The sequence below is a fragment of the Prorops nasuta genome, unplaced genomic scaffold, assembly GCF_024137725.1.
Source record: "Prorops nasuta isolate Cenicafe-Biocafe unplaced genomic scaffold, Cenicafe_Pnas_1.2 PNAS00007, whole genome shotgun sequence".
NCBI lineage: Eukaryota > Metazoa > Arthropoda > Insecta > Hymenoptera > Bethylidae > Prorops > Prorops nasuta.
The window spans coordinates 1474020-1494964 of NW_027116804.1; the positions used below are offsets into that span (position 1 = coordinate 1474020).

Sequence of the window (20945 nt, forward strand, 5' to 3'; positions counted from 1 at the left end):
GATTGTCGTTGTGGGGTTTTAGTTGAAATAGTCGGATAGAGTGCAGCCGTTACAGCCCATACAAAACATGTATTATCATCACTCTGTATGTTTATCACTGCATGTTTGTTCTTAATATATTTTGGAAGGTCGATTCCACAGCCTGCATGTAGTGGATTATAGTGATTAATATTCACAATTAAATTTAATATTTTTTCCAAAGCCCACCCATTATCACGCTCTTGAAATTCACCTAATTTTGTTAAAATTTTATCTATGACGTTTGTTTTATACCAATCACTAAAAGTATCAGTCTTGAATAAAATCACATTTTTTGTGGAAATATGTTTGATATCACTAATTTCCTTACAAATAAATTGTCCGTTGAATACCATATTTATCTTAACAGCGCTTACTTTACTGAATACTTTGTTCATGTAGGATTGCAGCATTTCTGATGCTGCCAATAGAAATTCATGTGGTTCGATATAATTAGTGATTACTGTCATACCACTACACATTCGACTTTTAAATGATGAATCAAGATCTTTCCAAATAAGCTTTTCCGCATTAATGCCCGCTCCAATTGAATTTTTATTTTTCGCCGCATGGAGATGTAACTTTCGAATACATTTTATTTCTGCAAGATTTTTCTGTATAGCATCTAGAGTTGCATTCCGGTTGGATTCTCTCAAATCTCGAATATAATCACGACACTTGCAAACCCACTCGCGATAATCATGCTGAGTTCTTAAATCGGGATTCTTAAGAGCGTGATTTGAAGAATAACTTTTTTCTCTTGCTGCTCTGATTAATCGGCACTGTATCTGAGCAATTTCCGTAAATATTTTCTGCCTTGCCCCTATACGTGCATTGCGGCTAGCAACTCTCAATTTTTTAATGTGATCGCGACAATCACGTACCCACTCACGATATTCATCCTGGCTATTTAAAACTCTATTTAGAAGCGACATCGTAGTTCTTTCCGTTTAAATGATCAGCGTGAAACTAATGAAAAATCTTAGATGGAGAACCCTTCAAATAATCAGTCTCCGAGACACTTCAGTAACATAAATACTTTACGGATCAGGTTTCGCGTTGAAGTAAAAAGAATGCATTCAAGTTTAAAATATACATATATTCTAGATTTTTGATTCATACATATATTTCATATAATATACATTTCTCAGTGCGCATATACCTTCATGATTCATGCAAATAGGAAGTTGTGAATTACATAAACCATCTTCTAAATTATAATTTCCCCACACATATTCATCTACATTACTAATTTCTAAATCACAAATACTCTTTAACCAATTTAACTTTTCCACCCCTTTTACAAAAACCGTATCCTCATATACATATTTTTTTTTAATATCTTTATATTTATAATATGGTGAAAAACCATCCATCCAATTTAAGCCATGATGATTGAAAAAGATTGAACTGAAAAAGAAATTCCTTATTGATTGAAAATAATAATTCGTTGTTTTTTATAAAATATACTTACTCTGTTTTCTTTCTCTCCTCTTCACTTAACCAAGTATGTGGAAAGGGGGGTGAAAATAAAATATGATGCACTTTTAGTTCTTGTAAAACTGCAAATTCTTTAACTATAAATGTCTTATCCATTAAATGGAATCCTTGAAAATCGACGAACGTTGGGATCATCATGTTAGCGTTTTTAATACTAAATTTATTACACTTTGCCGTTATTTTAAATATATTCTTTTTTTGTTTCTCTAAAGTTTTCCCCTTCTCTTCAAACCAAGTATTTCAATTCTCCCACTATCCTTAACTATTCTCTCTTTGGACCAATGGTGTTTCTAAAAGTGTCTGGTTAGTCACCTCCCACCACAGACCAAATTTTTCACATCCCTTACAGCATTTAAAAGATCTTGAGGAGCGTGTAGGGTAGTCTTCAGTTCAGTTCTAGCTTTAGAATATTGAATACTACTTTATTTTTTCGCTCAAGTTAGAAAATGTTCAGTTTAAACAGTATCACCCGTATAATAGATATTGATGGATTTATGGTGAACAAGAAAATAGTATATAAAGAAGTAGCCATAAAAGATGTAAAAACTGATTACACATATTACGCCTCGTTTAAAGTGAATAACACATTTCATGATTTAAGTATTAAAGATCAAAAAAGTGCTAACTATGTGTATAGAAATGTACATGGCATAGAATATGGAAATATGGGTTTTGAAAAGTATATACAAAGTGAAATATATGACTTCATAAGAATTGTGCAACGAGACTATATGTATCCAGTAGTTGCATACAAAGGGGGCACTATAGAACGTGATATTCTAAATTTAATGGGCATTGAATGCATTAATTTAGAATATTACAAGTGCCCCAAGTATGACAATTTAAGGCAACATTTTACAACTTTCAACCTCCCATGCGAACTGCATAAATTAAAATTCAGTGGCAGATAAGGAAAACCAATCCACTGTGTCTACCAGGAGGTGGATGTTTTCGCAAAGTGGGTGCGAAAACAAATAGAAGGTAAATAATAAAAATTAAGTTCGCAATTTACTTGATATTAATAAATTTTTTGTATGTTTCAGAGTCTGTTATTAGCTGAATGGGCTAAATATTAGTTTAATTTGTATTAGTTTTTTATATAAGTTTCATTTGTATTAGTTTTTATATAAGTTTCATGTTCGTTTTTAATTATATGATAAATTTTATTTAAAAGACTCTTTCTTTTCCTCTACTCCTATTTCCCTTAATTTAATCTGTAAAAAACAAAAAAAAACAGAAAAAAGAAAAAAGGAAATAAATTTGACATGATTTCACCTATTATTCTTGTAATTATAGGAATTACTTGAGAATTCTGTCTATACGCTAAATTAATAACCATTTGATACTGCATATTTTTTCACTTTATATTTATCGACAGCTTGTATAAGAAAAAAGGAATCTGTATCCAAGGTTCAAGAAAGGTATAATGTGAAATTAAAAGAAGGACCCAAGGAGGAAAATAGTAGGAGGGAATAGAATGGGTATGTGGAGGGAAAAAGACCCTTCAATGGTGTAGAGGTAGGTTGAGAGGGAAGAAAAATGGTTAAATGTGAAATCAAGTTAAATGGCGGGTCCATAGTAGGAAAATAGTGAAAGGGTCTAGGATAAGTATGTGGAGGGAGAAAAGACCCTCCGAGGGCAGGACTAAGAAAACAAAAATGGCAGTCCGTAAGATGCTTAGGACCCCTAGCGGTGTAGCTGCCCCAGTAATTTTCGTGATCGCCACCTAGTGGAGAAAAAAGAAACTTTTTCCTCCACCAACTAAAATACAAAAAAAAGTTCTCTGGGTAATTGTCAGGATAAGTAACCATCCGGGCCCTAGGGTGATGGGAGAGGGGTAACCTTTAGGGAACTAGTGGACTCGTAGGATAACTAACCATCCGGACCCTAGTGACATGGGAGAGGGGGTAAGCCTTAGAGAACTAGTGGACCCGTAGGATAATTAACCATCCGGGCCCTAGGCTGATGGGAGAGGGGTGAGAGACTCTAAGAGAGAAAGAGAGGGTGAGAGGGATCTCTCTCTCTCTCACTCCCCATAGCCAAAGCATTTCCTCCGCACACCCGCACCCCCCTCACCTCCATGTCACAGGAACCCAAGACACTTCCCCCCCGCTCACCCGCACTCCCCTCACCACTGTGTCACAGGAACCCCCTAGCTACCACTACTACCTTATATAACCAATAGTTCAACATCGGGTGGTAAACTGTCGCCGCACCGTACAGTGGGAAATTGAATCGTGTGTGCTTTTAACTATAGTGTAGTAGATCATTTTCCATGTTAAATTACAGAGTGAAACTAGCCGAACCACACACGATTCAATTTCCCACTGTGTACTACGGTAGTACCGAAAGTACTACACTTGGCAACCTTGCTTGGCTCACGGACCATGCATTATGTATTTTGACATATTATGTGCTGCCATTTTTCATATAGTAATTAGAAATATCTATATTGCGGCCCCTCTACAGTCTCTACCCTTTGACGTATTTCCGCCGACCACTAGTATTAGCAGCGACTATAGCGTAGTACACTGTGTGGGAAATTGAGGACGTTTATGTTCAGAGATCAGTTTCGAGTTAGGGCTAGTCCAGTTGCAGTAATGCAATTGCTTGGATAAAATTCCCTAGGCTAACCTAACTCGTGGCTTTCCATGGATCCCGAGTTGGGTTTAATAATTTGACTAAATTTGGTGGTCTAAAGTGACAACAGAGAGAAACAGGATTAAATCAGTTAAATTTTACAATTATAATAACCTTAAGGATATTAAAATTTAATTATATATAAGGAATCAATTACGTTTATTTCGGTATAAGTAAGTACTACATGTCTACTAAAATATATGAAGTATAAAATAAGTTAAAATACAAAATTTTTTAATTATTTTCAGGAAGAGTGATATAATATACAACTATCCACAAAGCACCAAATGTTTTAAAGACATCTTTTAGTCAATTAGATGACTAAAAGATGTCTATAAGATCACTTTTAGTCAAGTGTGCTATATGAGTACAGTTTACGAATAATTAAAAATTTGAATATTTGTAGATTTGTAAATTACATATTGTTAATTTAGATATTTTTTATTAATAAATCATTTCATTAAAACTTCTGTGTAATGTTGTAGATATTTAAATCGTAGTATTGTATATCTGTATTGATCGTAAAGTTTCTCAATTGATGTAATTAAAAACATGTAGAGAGTTCCTATAATACAAAAATTTTGAAAATAAAAGATAATTATAAATAGATTTTATAGATTGAAAACTATTTTATAATGGACTTAGTAAATATTTTAAACATATTGTTTGATGATGATGATACCTCTAATGACCCAATACAATCAAGAGAGAATCATATACGATTTGAAGGGTATTTTGAAAACATTGTAAATAATTATTCACTTACAGGTAAAGTATAAATCCTTTGTATAAACCTGTAATATATTAACTTTAACATATACAGGGATGTTCAGATAATTCGTATCAAGGGGTGGGAGCCCACTTGAAACGAGTCGAAGCCTAGGAGTAATGCCTATGCGCGTGATTGGCCGATATGAGAAAGTGAAAGGTTGATTGGGAGGGGAGGAGGAGAGCACGCTATGCGTGTCGTTTCTCTGTCACTCCTGTTAGTTCCCTCTCTTTCTCTCTCTCTCTCTGAAACGTAGCTTAGCTAGATTGGCTGGCTGCTAGAGTGAGATGCTATTAGAAATGAGCGAAAGGCAGCGATTTTACGAGATGGAGACGTATGCTACGAGAAGCCCATTCCTCCCTCCCTCTCAATCTCTCTCTCTCTCACTCTTTCTTCTCATGATGCTAATCCTTATTTCGGTGTCCAGTATGCAGTTGTGGCTATCTTTTCCTCACCACCTTGCGGTAGATAGCAAGGTGCGTTTTTTTTTTATACGCTCAGAAAACTTTTTCAATTCATTAGCAGCTATTTATTACAATAATAAATTTAATTTATTATTGTAGTAAATACCTGTTAATGAATTGAGAATTTTTTCTGAGTGTTGGTGGTTTCCCCGGTAGGCCTAATCCACCAGACATTTGTTTACTATAGTTGCTCGAAATGCCTCCCCCTGCTTTGAATACAGAGTTCGGCTCTTCGAGCAATATCGCGCGTTGCTCGGGACACCATGTCCGGCGTAAGTGTGCTGAAAGCCGCAATAATTGCTTCACGAACTTCCATTTCTGTACCCTCACGCCGATTCTCCACTAAATTCTTAATGTGACCCCACAAAAAGTAATCCAGAGGAGTCAAATCTGGTGATCGAGCTGGCCAGGTGATTGGGCCACCACGACCCATCCACCTATGCGGAAATCGCGCATCTAATGTTTGACGTACGTCCCTGTGAAAATGTGCAGGAGCTCCGTCGTGCTGAAAGATCATATCTTTTCGCACGGACAGAGGCACATCTTCGAGCAATACAGGCAATTGCTCTCTAAGGAAACGTATGTACTTTTCTCCGTCGAGCCTAGGTGGAAGGAAGAATGGTCCTATCTGTAAACATAATAAACGAAATGTCAAATTCATTTTAATTTATTTGTAAGTTTAATTAAAGATTAATTTACCACTGTATCTCCAATGAGTCCAGCCCACACATTGATAGTCCATTTGAACTGAAAGGCCCCCACTCTCACAGCTCGCGGATTTTCTTTCGCCCAATGGATGTAATTCCGACTGTTAAAAACGCCATTAGGCGTGAAGGTGGATTCGTCCGTCCATAAGATCCGATCGGGGAAGCGACTATTTTGCCTGCACTGTGCTAGAAATCCTAAATTAAAATAGAAAAATGAAATTATGTAAAAACACAGACAAGATTTTAACTGATGCGTTAAAAGTATTTGAAGCGATGAAAAAACACATACCTACACAAAAATTCACCTTTGGCTGACAATCTTTCAGCAACAATTGATGAACCCGCTGCAGGTGATACGGGTGATAATTGTACTGGTGCAGAATTCGGTTGATCGTCGATACGCTCACATTAAGTTCAATTGACAAGTTGGAAGTACTTGTCCGCGGATTTTCTTCTATCAACCGTAAAACTTGCTGCACCAACACAGGATCTCTTTCGCGAGATCTTTTAAACTCTATCACTGACCCCGTGCGTTCAAAACGTCTTACCGCACGTAAAATGACATTGTAGTCAGGATGCCGTTTGTGTGGAAATTTCGTCCGATAAATTTCCGCGGCTTTCAGCGCGTTTCTACCGGATTGGCCATACGCGAATATCATTTCGCAGTATTCTTCCTTCGTGAAAACCATGTTGCTACCTTCGTAATTCGACAGGCAATGAAGACTTGTATTGAAAAATCAAAACATTCGTTTTATGCGGCAAAACATTAAACGATCTACTGAGACTTTGTCGGTACAATGCTAGGCGATAACGTTTTTTGCGGCGGAATATACTCCAACGTTAATATCTTCGAACTAAACCGACAAAGTCTCAGTAGATCGTTTAATGTTTTGCCGCATAAAACGAATGTTTTGATTTTTCAATACAAGTCTTCATTGCCTGTCGAATTACGAAGGTAGCAACATGGTTTTCACGAAGGAAGAATACTGCGAAATGATATTCGCGTATGGCCAATCCGGTAGAAACGCGCGGAAAGCCGCGGAAATTTATCGGACGAAATTTCCACACAAACGGCATCCTGACTACAATGTCATTTTACGTGCGGTAAGACGTTTTGAACGCACGGGGTCAGTGATAGAGTTTAAAAGATCTCGCGAAAGAGATCCTGTGTTGGTGCAGCAAGTTTTACGGTTGATAGAAGAAAATCCGCGGACAAGTACTTCCAACTTGTCAATTGAACTTAATGTGAGCGTATCGACGATCAACCGAATTCTGCACCAGTACAATTATCACCCGTATCACCTGCAGCGGGTTCATCAATTGTTGCTGAAAGATTGTCAGCCAAGGGTGAATTTTTGCGTAGGTATGTGTTTTTTCATCGCTTCAAATACTTTTAACGCATCAGTTAAAATCTTGTCTGTGTTTTTACATAATTTCATTTTTCTATTTTAATTTAGGATTTCTAGCACAGTGCAGGCAAAATAGTCGCTTCCCCGATCGGATCTTATGGACGGACGAATCCACCTTCACGCCTAATGGCGTTTTTAACAGTCGGAATTACATCCATTGGGCGAAAGAAAATCCGCGAGCTATGAGAGTGGGGGCCTTTCAGTTCAAATGGACTATCAATGTGTGGGCTGGACTCATTGGAGATACAGTGGTAAATTAATCTTTAATTAAACTTACAAATAAATTAAAATGAATTTGACATTTCGTTTATTATGTTTACAGATAGGACCATTCTTCCTTCCACCTAGGCCCGACGGAGAAAAGTACATACGTTTCCTTAGAGAGCAATTGCCTGTATTGCTCGAAGATGTGCCTCTGTCCGTGCGAAAAGATATGATCTTTCAGCACGACGGAGCTCCTGCACATTTTCACAGGGACGTACGTCAAACATTAGATGCGCGATTTCCGCATAGGTGGATGGGTCGTGGTGGCCCAATCACCTGGCCAGCTCGATCACCAGATTTGACTCCTCTGGATTACTTTTTGTGGGGTCACATTAAGAATTTAGTGGAGAATCGGCGTGAGGGTACAGAAATGGAAGTTCGTGAAGCAATTATTGCGGCTTTCAGCACACTTACGCCGGACATGGTGTCCCGAGCAACGCGCGATATTGCTCGAAGAGCCGAACTCTGTATTCAAAGCAGGGGGAGGCATTTCGAGCAACTATAGTAAACAAATGTCTGGTGGATTAGGCCTACCGGGGAAACCACCAACACTCAGAAAAAATTCTCAATTCATTAACAGGTATTTACTATAATAATAAATTAAATTTATTATTGTAATAAATAGCTGCTAATGAATTGAAAAAGTTTTCTGAGCGTATAAAAAAAAACGCACCTTGCTATCTACCGCAAGGTGGTGAGGAAAAGATAGCCACAACTGCATACTGGACACCGAAATAAGGATTAGCATCATGAGAAGAAAGAGTGAGAGAGAGAGAGAGAGAGAGAAAGAGAGAGAGAGAGAGAGTGAGAAGGAGGGAGGAATGGGCTTCTCGTAGCATACGTCTCCATCTCGTAAAATCGCTGCCTTTCGCTCATTTCTAATAGCATCTCACTCTAGCAGCCAGCCAATCTAGCTAAGCTACGTTTCAGAGAGAGAGAGAGAAAGAGAGGGAACTAACAGGAGTGACAGAGAAACGACACGCGTAGCGTGCTCTCCTCCTCCCCTCCCAATCAACCTTTCACTTTCTCATATCGGCCAATCACGCGCATAGGCATTACTCCTAGGCTTCGACTCGTTTCAAGTGGGCTCCCACCCCTTGATACGAATTATCTGAACATCCCTGTATAACATTATTTATTATGTTTTACTTGTTTAGATTTCAAATCACACTTTCGCTTATCTAGGGTAACATTTCAATTACTAATAGAAAAGATCGGACCTTGCTTACTAAGAAATGGTTTAACAAAAATTAATCCAGAAAAACAGTTAGCTATTACCTTATGGATCTTAGGAAATCAAGAAGTATATATATAGGTACTGCAGCTTAGGCTCGTTAATAACATACAATAGTGTAATTTATAGTGTACAATGTTGAATATATGTTACCTTTGGACTATGTTTATGATAGATATATATACCTTTTAATAATTCTATTACAGATCTGTTTGTGACAGATTTGGACTATGTAAAAGCACAATATGGAATTGCGTATTTAATGTGGGATATGTGTTAGTAAATCATGTTCAACAATATATAAAATAGCCAAGTCAGCATAAAATAACGGAGAGTCAACAAAACTTTGCAGCGATTGCAAATTTTCCTGGTATTATAGGTGTAATTGATGGATGTCATATAAGTATAAGTGCTCCTACTGAGTATCCAAATAATTATATAAATAGAAAAGGTTTCCATTCAATAATATTGCAAGCAATTTGTGATGAAAATAAAAATTTTATCAGTGTATTTACTGGATATTGTGGAAGTGTTCATGATTCACGTGTTTGGCAGAATAGTGATATTAAACGTGCAATAGACAATAATCAGGAAAGATTTTTTCCAAACAATACTCATTTAATAGGGGATGCAGCATACCCATTGACAAAACATCTACTTACTCCTTATAAAGACAATGGACATTTGAATAATATACAGAAAAATTATAACAAGAAACTATCTACAACGCGGTTAATAATTGAAAGAGCATTGGGTTTACTTAAAGCTAGATTTCGAAAATTATATCATGTATTTATGTTTAACCCTCGGTGCGCACACTGGGTTATAATGACCCGTGGTTTGGTTTTTCTCTTATTTTAGGTAATTATAAAGATAAGTAATGCCATAAAAGTACTATAAATTACTAGTTCAATATCTTAATTATAATCACGTATGGTGTTTTTAACCGCTGCAACGTCAATACCCAAGTGCCATTAATATGTTGAAGAAAATATATTTTTTGAAACCAAACAAAGTCTTATTATTTTTACGTTGAAGAATATCTTTTCATCTATAGAAACCAAATGTTTGAGCTTTTAAAATTCAAATTTGAAATAACTACACAATTTTTAAGTAAGAAAGCCGTTGCTCTGCCATGCTCGTATTTTGAACAGTCTGCAAATAATTTATTATAATTTTGTCTAACAAGAACTATATAATGTAATAAAAAAAGGTTCAGGGTAAATACAGAAATTAATTTTTTTATTCTTGCATGCATGGTATACGAAAAACCGTCATTCAAAGCTGTTGGGTCAAATTGACCCAGTGTGTGCAGTATAGTATTTTCGGGATGTGTGCGCACCGAGGGTTAATACTGATATGATTCCTCTTGTAATAATTACTTGTTGTATTTTGCATACCATTTGTTTAAATAGCAACGATGAGCCTTTTGAACCAAATCTTAATGACACAGAGAATGAGTATGAGGATGATTCAGATGAAAATGATGAAGATGTTTTCTTCAATGCGAAAGAAAAGAGAAATATAATAGCCAATATGATAAATTAATCTTGTCTTTAATTAATTTTATTTTTTAGTGTTTGAGATTAAGATGAATAAACGTTATATACTTACTATTATTAAATAACGTATTTTCTCAGGATTATATTTTTATAAAGAAATGATCTACAATTTGAAAAGATCTATTATAAAATTTAAAAAGTTCAATTCCAAAATTTACTACTATGTATATACAATCAGGAAAAACATTAAGAAAAATTGATGTAAATTATATTTATTTTTAAGTTTTAAAATTTAAAAAGTTGTAACTATATAAAAATAAATTTTAGTAAATTCAAATACTTAAAAGTTAAATAAACTATAATAAAAATTACAATCATTTATTTAAATGTACGTGTGTGTTTCTTATTATACGATATGTAGTTGTCAGCAATTCTGGGTTTTTAACAAAGGCGATACTGTTTAATAATAGAAAATACACTTTCAAATATTTTATCCTAATATCACAACAAACTTTTCAGTCTTTTAACAATTGTAATATTGGCTTGTGTTTTCGATCATAACATTTAGCATGTGTTAAGGATTTAAACAGCTTTTAAAATTCTAATTTTTAAATATTATCCCAACCAGCATTCTTACTTATTTCTCCTTTAATTTATAATATATCTAATTATAAGCATTTAAATCCTATTTGACTTTATACTTTGTTCTAAAAGCTTTAAATCTTTTTCCTTTATTTCTATATTCTTTCTGTGGTGTTTCTCCCGTTGATTATATACAGGGAGGTTCTCTAACGGCGGCATATAGGAGATTCGTGTTAGTTGACTATAGCGCTCAGGATGATGGTTTCTGAGAACGCTGATTGGTCAATATCATGTAGTGCCAACATGAAATGGTCCGTTATCAATAGATGCATCAGAAAAATGAGACCTATCCGCCATTTTGGAGTGGAGAAGTGTTTACATGCTAGTTGTAGCAGAAAGAGGTGTGAATTGGAAAAATGTCAAATAGGTTACTAAAGTAAAAATGGAAAATAATGAATGGAAAGTAAGAATATTCGAACTTTCCATTCATTATTTTCCATTTTTACTTTAGTAACCTCACTATTTGACATTTTTCCATTTCACACCTCTTTCTGCTACAACTAGCATGTAAACACTTCTCCACTCCAAAATGGCGGATGGGTCTCATTTTTCTTATTCATCTATTGGTAACGGACCATTTCATGTTGGCACTAGATGATATTGACCAATCAGCGTTCTCAGAAACCATCATCCTGAGCGCTATAGTCAACTAACACGAATCTCCTATATGCCGCCGTTAGAGAACCTCCCTGTATGTCTGATAAGCTTACTTTTTCATTGACTTTTCTTCTTTTAATAATTCTATTTTTATCAGCTTCGCTGCAACAACTATTGTTCTCTTTATTTTGTAAATCTCATTTTGCTGTATTGATGCAAAAGCCATTTATATCAGATGGAAAAGATATTGGAAGAATTTCTGGGCTATTTTGCAAAATGTTATCCATATTTTCAAAATAGATCCAATCTTTCCTGCTATTGCCTGTGGTGCTGTTATGATCTCTTATTGATTTATATTTTTTTTTCAAGCTTTTCCATTTATTTTCACATTGTTCGGCATTCACAATGTAACTGTTTGATTTCAGACATTTACTTATAGCAATCCACATGATTTTTAAATTAGTATTTTTCTTTTTTAATTGCGGCCATCTTTTTCTTACTTCATCAATTAATAGTTTGGTTTCGTTAAATTGCCAATTGTATTTATTAACAGTACTGTTGTGGTTCAATCGCTGATTCACGACAAACTTTAAATTCTTTTGTATAATAAGGTTTATTGATTTTTTATTTACAATGCTTCTTCTTTATACAAGTTGATAACCAGAGCTATGAGCTAGATAATTATAGTTTTAAGAGACAAAGGGTTGCCTGGATAAAATTAAGAGATAAGAGGACTGAAGGTCCTAGGAGACTCGACTTGTTCCTTCTAGCTTTTTACTCGAACTGATTTTTGGGGCTGCACGTTTGGGGCTCTTACCCTCAAAGTGCAGCGTCAAACATTACCTTATATGGTAACATTTGCGGGTCCCAATGGTCAAATGCGTCATTGTTCTAGAACATTCGACTGCCGTCGAAGTGCATTAGCCACGTGCCGGGACTTAGCCTTGGCGACAGTGTGAACGAGCTGCGCCTGGCGCTTCGTATTACACTCAGGAATTTGTCGCTATTAGGAGTATTTCTCCTTTACAATGAGGCTCTTGGTATTTTAGTATAACTATGATAATTTAGATTTATTAATTATGTCTTCAAATGAAAATAATATTAATTATATTAATTATATAATGCTTATTGTAGCAATGAGTTATGTATGTTTATTCTATGTACATAACAGTACCTATAAAATTACACAAAAAATTAACGTTTTATTACACTTCAAATGGAATAAATTTGTTCAAGTCATGTAATCTTTAAATTGAATATTGTAGCTAAATCCATACAATGGTATAATTAATAAGGTAACCGAACAATTCGATAAGCATGATTTAAAAAGATCGAGATTTTAGCTGCAGTCAGGTGATCGATTTATCTGCGTAGTAACATGTAAAAATCGATTGCTAGCTGGTTTTTGTTTTCAGCCCAGATCAGATTGAACAGTTGCCGGATAAAATTCTTTCTCTTGGTAACAGTTAAAGAAAGCGGACGCGTCGTAGTAATTTTAATCGAAGCGAAAAGAAATGATATTATATTCATATAAGTGATCGTAATTGAGGTGCTTAACGGATTGTTCATTATAACGATAACAACCAAGTTGTTATCAAATACAATCAAGCGCAAGCTTATCGAACGAGCTCCACGAGGGAGAGGAGAAACGAATCCAGGCGTTAGCCTACAGAACGAGCTCCACGAGGGAGAGGAGAAACGAAATAAGGTGTGAACCTACAAAACGAACTCCACGAAGGAGAGAAGAAATGAAATCAGGCGTAAGCCTAAACAACAATTTACGCGAAAGAGAATAAAAATACAACAAGCAACGAGCTTAATAGTATTCATTTAATATAGTGTAATTAATCCATCAATGTGTTGTTTAACGAATTATAGTTAATTATAAGTGAAAGTGTATTACGAGCAATAAACAGGGTTTTTTATGCCTTCGGGCTTTTTCCCTAAAAAAAGTGTACAAGTTATTCAAAACTAAGGAATTCCTTCGTGCGAAGTAGTTCCTCCCAAACATTGGTGCCTCCTGTGAGGTCTTCTCATATATACGAGAATCGAAAAGTGCAAGTACAATACGAAGAGTAAATAATTCGTGTGTGAAAAGCGTTAAAGTGAATCGAGAATCGAGAGCAAGCGAGTCTAGAAAATGATTAAGAAGGATACTTCAAGGAGCTAGTGACAAACAACAGCGAGCCTGGAAACGAGAGCAATCTTCAGATAGAAGCCAAATCGACTAACAGCACAGCGAGGTTCAGGCGGCTAAGCTTAGGCCCGAGAGCGCAGCACACTTCACATCAGCTAGGAACAAGGACATGCATGGCCATCTAGTCACGATTCAACAACTGAGGCTAAAGGACATCAAAACGGCGAGCGATATATATTTCCTTATTTTTATGCGTTTTCAGCTCGAATAAGATTGCGTATACCATCATCCCAGCCGAGCAAAGGAGTAAAAGTGTTATTAGCAAGATTTATTTTCGCGTATAATCTCAGTTAGATTAAGATTCCATATAGGCTCACCCCAGCAAATAAAAGGCAAATCGCACGATTAGCAGCAGCAGAGGATTAGATTCAAAACGATAGCTAGTATACATGTATTATTTACAAGATAAGATTATAAATTTATTTCAGTTTCACGCGGATTAAATGCACATGCAATCCAATCGATAGAAACAAGACGCGTTATTAATTGTTTTATTGTTAGTAGAAAAAGATGAACGTATAAGGTTATTACAGTTTCACGCGGTTTAAGTGCACATGCACTCCAATTAAAAGAAATAGACACGTTGTTAATTTGTTTACTGTTTGCAAGTGATTAATAAACACATTTATAAACAAGAGTAATTGAGTGGGTCGGAAATTAAATCCAAATTATACATAACATCACATAACAATAATTAATTGAAACATAGTTTAAAAATGGAACGTAACGAAAGAATAAGATTTATTAATCAAAAAAGAAGTACGATTAAATCCCAAATAACGATATTAACCAACGCAATAGATAATGATCGATTGGACTGCATTAATGTGAATTTAAGATTCGAGCGTATTAAAGAGCATTTTAAGAATTACGAAGAATTGCATGACGAATTAGAATTAATAGAGCCGAACGGTGATCATTTTGAGGAAATGCTCGAAGTGCAAGATAGGTTTTATAACTTGGCTAGTCGAGTACATACTATATTAAATCAGAATAACTCTAGCGCTGCGATAGTATCTGATCATATTGACTCATTGACAGCATCACAGAATGAAAGAATGAAGAGAATTAAATTGCCTATCGCGCAATTACCAGGGTTTTCAGGCGAAATAGAAAATTGGTTATCCTATAAAAACACGTTCGTCACGTTAATAGATTCAAGAGAAGACATTACTGACTTACAGAAGTTTTTATATTTAAAAGATTCCTTAAAAGGGGAAGCATTAAATAAAATATCCATATACGACACAAGTGATGCAAGTTATAAACTTGCATGGAACTTGTTAGTCGAAAGTTATGAAAAGAAAAGGATAATCATAAACAAACATCTAGATGCTATTCTTGACATACCAAATCAAACAAGATTCGACGGTAAGGAATTAAATAAATTGATCGACAACATGAAGCAGCATGTTAATATGTTAGATTTAATGGACGTAAAAATAGATGAGACAATGCTAGTGAGAATATTAGAAAGATCAATTCCCTTGAACATTAGAGCTAGATGGGAAGAAAGTTTAGGGTTCGATGAAATGCCTTCATTAAATAAATTATATAAATTCTTAGCTAGCTCCGCATTAAGAATAGACAATATTGAAAAAGAAAAGACACGTAAAAGAATGAGCAATGGATTTGAACATAGTCATGGATTTAAAATGAAAAAGAGTAATTTTGATACGCGAATTATGTTAACCACTACTTCTCGAGGGGGATATTGTTCAATTTGTCGAGATGGTATGCATTCTATATTCAGATGTCCCAAATACGATGCGATGAATATCGAACAAAGATGGGACAAAGTCAAACAATTAAGGGTATGCCAGAATTGTCTACGCGTTCATGAAAGACCATGTAAATCTATAAAATGTAAAATTTGCAACAGGTTTCATCACACATCGCTACATAAAAGGGGAATAATAGATGAGAAACAACGAGTTAATATATCGAAAGTAAATGATACTTCTAATAGAGAAACAATACGACCAGGCGACAAAAATTGACATAATATGGTCGCGATGCACACGATCGCGACCCGTTCATTTTCACAATTAATAATGACTGCCGAAATAAGAATAAAAAATGATGTAGGGAAATTTATTAAGGGTCGTGCTTTATTAGATACATGTGCTACTGCTAATTTTTTAACTAATGAAATGGCTCGTAGACTCAACCTGCCTATTAAAGCATGCGAATTTAGGATTAACGCGATTGATAATATACAGACTTTTACAAACGGAATGGTAGAATTAGTTTTTTATTCAGCTCATAGTCCATTTAATAAAAAATTGACATGTCTAGTATTGCCTAAGATTTCAGAGAATGTACCGAGTGAAGTTTTTCCGCGTGAAAAGATAAAGATACCAGCAAATTTAAAACTCGCTGATCCTCAATTCCATGTGCCGAGAGGAGTTGACTTACTCATAGGTTCCGGAGCAACAATATCTTTATTTAGTGTAGGTCAATTCAATTTAATACCTAATGAAGGCGATTTATATCTGCAAAAAACGTTGATAGGATGGGTTGTTGTAGGTGAAATGCCGAGAGAAAACCATGGGAAGATTGAGAATTGTCAATTAACAAGTTTTATCAAACAAATTACATCAACGGAATTAAACAAGAAGAAAAAAATGTTAAATGATATGAATGAATGTGAAGCACATTACGTATTAAATACTATCCGAAATGATAAGGGCAGATACATAGTACGGTTGCCTTTTAAATTGAACAAACCAGATCTAGGGGATACTAAGATAATAGCTACGCGGCGATTTCATGCATTAATTCGAAAATTTAAAAATGATTCGGAATTAGAAAGGGAATACCGTAAAGTCATGCAAGAATATTTAGAATCGGGGCATATGACTTTAATAGAATCAGAAGAAGAAGAAGGTTATTATTTGCCACATCACGCGGTAGTAAAAAAAGATAGCATCACAACGAAGGTCAGGGTAGTATTCGATGCATCGGCTAAAGGCAGTAAGGGAATATCGTTAAATGATATTTTATTAACCGGCCCGAACATTCAAGATAAATTATTCGAGCATTTAGTACGCATTCGGTTAAATAAATACATGATCACAGCGGACATAGAAAAAATGTATAGACAAATTCTGGTAAACAAAGAGGATAGACGTTATCAAAGGATATTATGGTTTCATCAAGAATAAATTCGAACGTTTGAGCTAAACACGGTAACTTTCGGAATATCGTCATCTTCATTTTTGGCAATTCGCACTTTAAAACAATTGGCTGAGGATGAAGGAGATAAATTTCCCATAGGTGCGGCGATTTTAAAACGAAATCTATATGTTGATGATCTCATGGCAGGTGCAGACAATTTAGACGATATATTAAAATTGAGAAATGAGTTAATTGCATTGTTGAATCTGGGAGGATTTAAAATACGAAAATGGTCTTCGAATCATCCGAGAGCCATAGAATTTATGGATGAACAGATGTCAGACATGGAGTTCTTAACGGATGATACAATTACAAAGAAAACATTAGGAGTTTTTTGGAATGCCAAAAGTGACGAATTGTCATACATCGTAAAACCAATAGAGTCTAATGAACGAGTTACTAAGCGGATTATATTATCAACAGTAGCCAAGATTTTTGATCCAATCGGTCTTTTGGGTCCGGTAATATTCATGGCAAAAATCATTGTACAAGAATGCTGGAAGATCAAGGTGTCATGGGACGAGTCGATAAACATGACTTTAAGAGAAAAATGGGCATTATTTGCCAACCAATTAATCCTACTAAACGACGTAACGGTACCACGTTATTCTTTGATTGGTGAAGCATGTGAGGTACAGATTCATGGTTTTTGTGACGCTAGCAAATTGGGTTATGGTGCTTGTATATATCTAAGATCTATCGATGCGAAAGGAAATATAAGTGTACGACTAATTTGTTCCAAATCTCGAGTAGCATCATTAAAGGAGATAACCATTCCACGAATGGAACTGAACGGGGCTTTAACGCTTGCGCGTCTATACAAGGAAATCAGATCTATTATAACAATTCAAATACAAAAAATCGTATTTTGGAGCGATTCTACTATAGTTTTACATTGGATTCGTAAAACACCGATATCTTTAAGGCTATACGAAGCAAACAGGGTCACGGAGATACAAAGCGTAATGGATCAAATAGAGTGGCGCCATGTGAGAACGCATGAAAACCCAGCTGATCATTTGTCGAGAGGACAATCACCAAGTGAATTCCTGAATAACAAGACATGGTTCGAAGGACCGTCATGGTTAAAAAAAGGCGAAAAGTTGTGGCCACAATCGATACAAATTACTTTAGATAACGAAGTCGGGGAGCGAAATGAGTCGTGTTTTATAATCAAGGTTAGCGGAATGGAAATTCTTAAAAGATTTTCTAAATATTCTAGAATGATAAGGGTAATAGCATATTGTTTACGATTTAATAAGAATAATAAACAACGAGGAAGTTTAAGTAACGACGAAATCAATCAAGCAGAAGTTAAAATATTAAAAATAGTTCAAGCTGATCGATTTGCATATGAAATAAATTGTTTAAGCAACAAAAAGGAAATTAAATCAAATCAAATAGCTTCATTGAGTCCTATATTAAATAATGACGGATTGATATGCGTAGGAGGTAGATTAAAAAATTCTAAGATACCTTTTAATCAAAAATGCCCTGTATTGTTGCCAGCGCGGCATCACGTTACTGATTTGATTATACGTGCATGCCACGAAAAATTTTATCATGCTGGGGTGCAGAGTACTTTATATTCAATAAGACATAAGTTTTGGATTCCTGATGGTAGAAATCAGGTTCGTAAAATTGTACGAAATTGTGTGCGATGTTTAAGATTTAAACCAAAGATAAACAATTATAAGATGGCGGATTTACCAGCGGAACGAGTGGAGCCGTCTCTTCCATTTCATCATGTTGGTATAGATTTTTTCGGGCCTATATTCATAAAAGAAAAAAAATATAGAAATCGGAATCGAATAAAAGCCTATGGATGCGTATTTATATGTATGGCGTCTAAAGCAGTACATATAGAAATTGCTAACGACTTATCAACAGAGGCCTTCATAGCGGCATTACGAAGGTTCACCGGAAGAAGAGGTATACCCGCTCACATTTATTCCGATAATGGAACAAATTTTGTAGGTGCCAATCGCGAATTACAAGAATTATATATGTTATTAGAATCAAGAGAATTTAAAGATAAAAGGGAGCATTACGCATTGGAGAACAAAATATATTGGCATTTTAATCCTCCTCTTTCCCCTCATTTCGGAGGCATATGGGAAGCGGCGGTTAAATCTTTTAAACACCATTTTAAACGAGTGGTCGGTGATCAGTTGCTTACTTTAGAAGAATTAAATACATTTACGGTAGAAATAGAAGCAATTTTAAACTCTAGACCTTTGTGTCCAATTTCGTCTGATCCAAATGATCCGTTAGCATTGACTCCAGCTCATTTACTGATAGGCAAACCGCTAAACATGTTACCCGAATCTGAAATTTCCGAAATATCTCACAAGCATATTAGAGCTTGGCGCCTAATTCAAAAGATTCGTTTAGATTTCTGGAAAAGATGGCAATCCGAGTATTTAATGGAATTACAAAAGCGAAATAAGTGGTTCTATCCTAGACAAGAGATAACGGTAGGAACTATTGTGCTGCTTTTAGAAAAAAATCAACCTTGCATGCATTGGTCTATAGGAAAAATAATAGAGACGCATCCTGGGGATGATGGTATAGTTCGAGTAGTAACCGTTAAAACATCTAGAGGTAATTTCAAGCGAAATGTAAAATCAATTTGTTGTTTAATTGATTGTAAATAAAGTTTTGATCGATATCATCTCTCAACGGGGGGAGGATGTTCAAGTCATGTAATCTTTAAATTGAATATTGTAGCTAAATCCATACAATGGTATAATTAATAAGGTAACCGAACAATTCGATAAGCATGATTTAAAAAGATCGAGATTTTAGCTGCAGTCAGGTGATCGATTTATCTGCGTAGTAACATGTAAAAATCGATTGCTAGCTGGTTTTTGTTTTCAGCCCAGATCAGATTGAACAGTTGCCGGATAAAATTCTTTCTCTTGGTAACAGTTAAAGAAAGCGGACGCGTCGTAGTAATTTTAATCGAAGCGAAAAGAAATGATATTATATTCATATAAGTGATCGTAATTGAGGTGCTTAACGGATTGTTCATTATAACGATAACAACCAAGTTGTTATCAAATACAATCAAGCGCAAGCTTATCGAACGAGCTCCACGAGGGAGAGGAGAAACGAATCCAGGCGTTAGCCTACAGAACGAGCTCCACGAGGGAGAGGAGAAACGAAATAAGGTGTGAACCTACAAAACGAACTCCACGAAGGAGAGAAGAAATGAAATCAGGCGTAAGCCTAAACAACAATTTACGCGAAAGAGAATAAAAATACAACAAGCAACGAGCTTAATAGTATTCATTTAATATAGTGTAATTAATCCATCAATGTGTTGTTTAACGAATTATAGTTAATTATAAGTGAAAGTGTATTACGAGCAATAAACAGGGTTTTTTATGCCTTCGGGCTTTTTCCCTAAAAAAAGTGTACAAGTTATTCAAAACTAAGGAATTCCTTCGTGCGAAGTAGTTCCTCCCAAACAAATTAATGGTATTAATGTATTAGTATACCACTTATTTCTCCTGAAGCCATATTGAGCATTCAATACTTGAATAATTAATTTTAATGTTAATGAAGCTATTTTAATTTGATGATTGCAATGTCTATAATTTGATACCAACCTTATTTTGATGCGGACGGGTGAATTTTACTTAATTCGCTATCCATGGAAAGCCACGGGTTAGGTTAGCCTATGGAATTTTGTCCAAGCAATTGCATTACTGCAATTGGACTAGCCCTAACCCGAAACTGATCTCTGAAAATAAACGTCCTGAATCGTGGCCATTTCAGTTAACTTCACCTCGTACTTCCTTGACCTAAACTACACTA

General features: G+C 35.3%; 2 protein-coding genes across 2 annotated transcripts; both read left to right on the plus strand.

The window, feature by feature from the left end:
- The first annotated feature begins 14659 nt into the window (after nt 1–14659).
- Nucleotides 14660–15943, plus strand: LOC136775234 (uncharacterized). The gene has a single exon (XM_066729808.1). The coding sequence runs from the start codon at nt 14660–14662 to the stop codon at nt 15941–15943; it is 1284 nt and encodes a 427-aa protein (XP_066585905.1).
- Nucleotides 15944–15949: 6 nt separating this feature from the next.
- Nucleotides 15950–20535, plus strand: LOC136775236 (uncharacterized). Its single transcript, XM_066729809.1, has 7 exons — nt 15950–17056; nt 17126–19744; nt 19854–19883; nt 19932–19941; nt 20004–20077; nt 20217–20348; nt 20467–20535. The coding sequence occupies exons 1-7, from the start codon at nt 15950–15952 to the stop codon at nt 20533–20535; spliced, it is 4041 nt and encodes a 1346-aa protein (XP_066585906.1).
- Nucleotides 20536–20945: the final 410 nt, after the last annotated feature.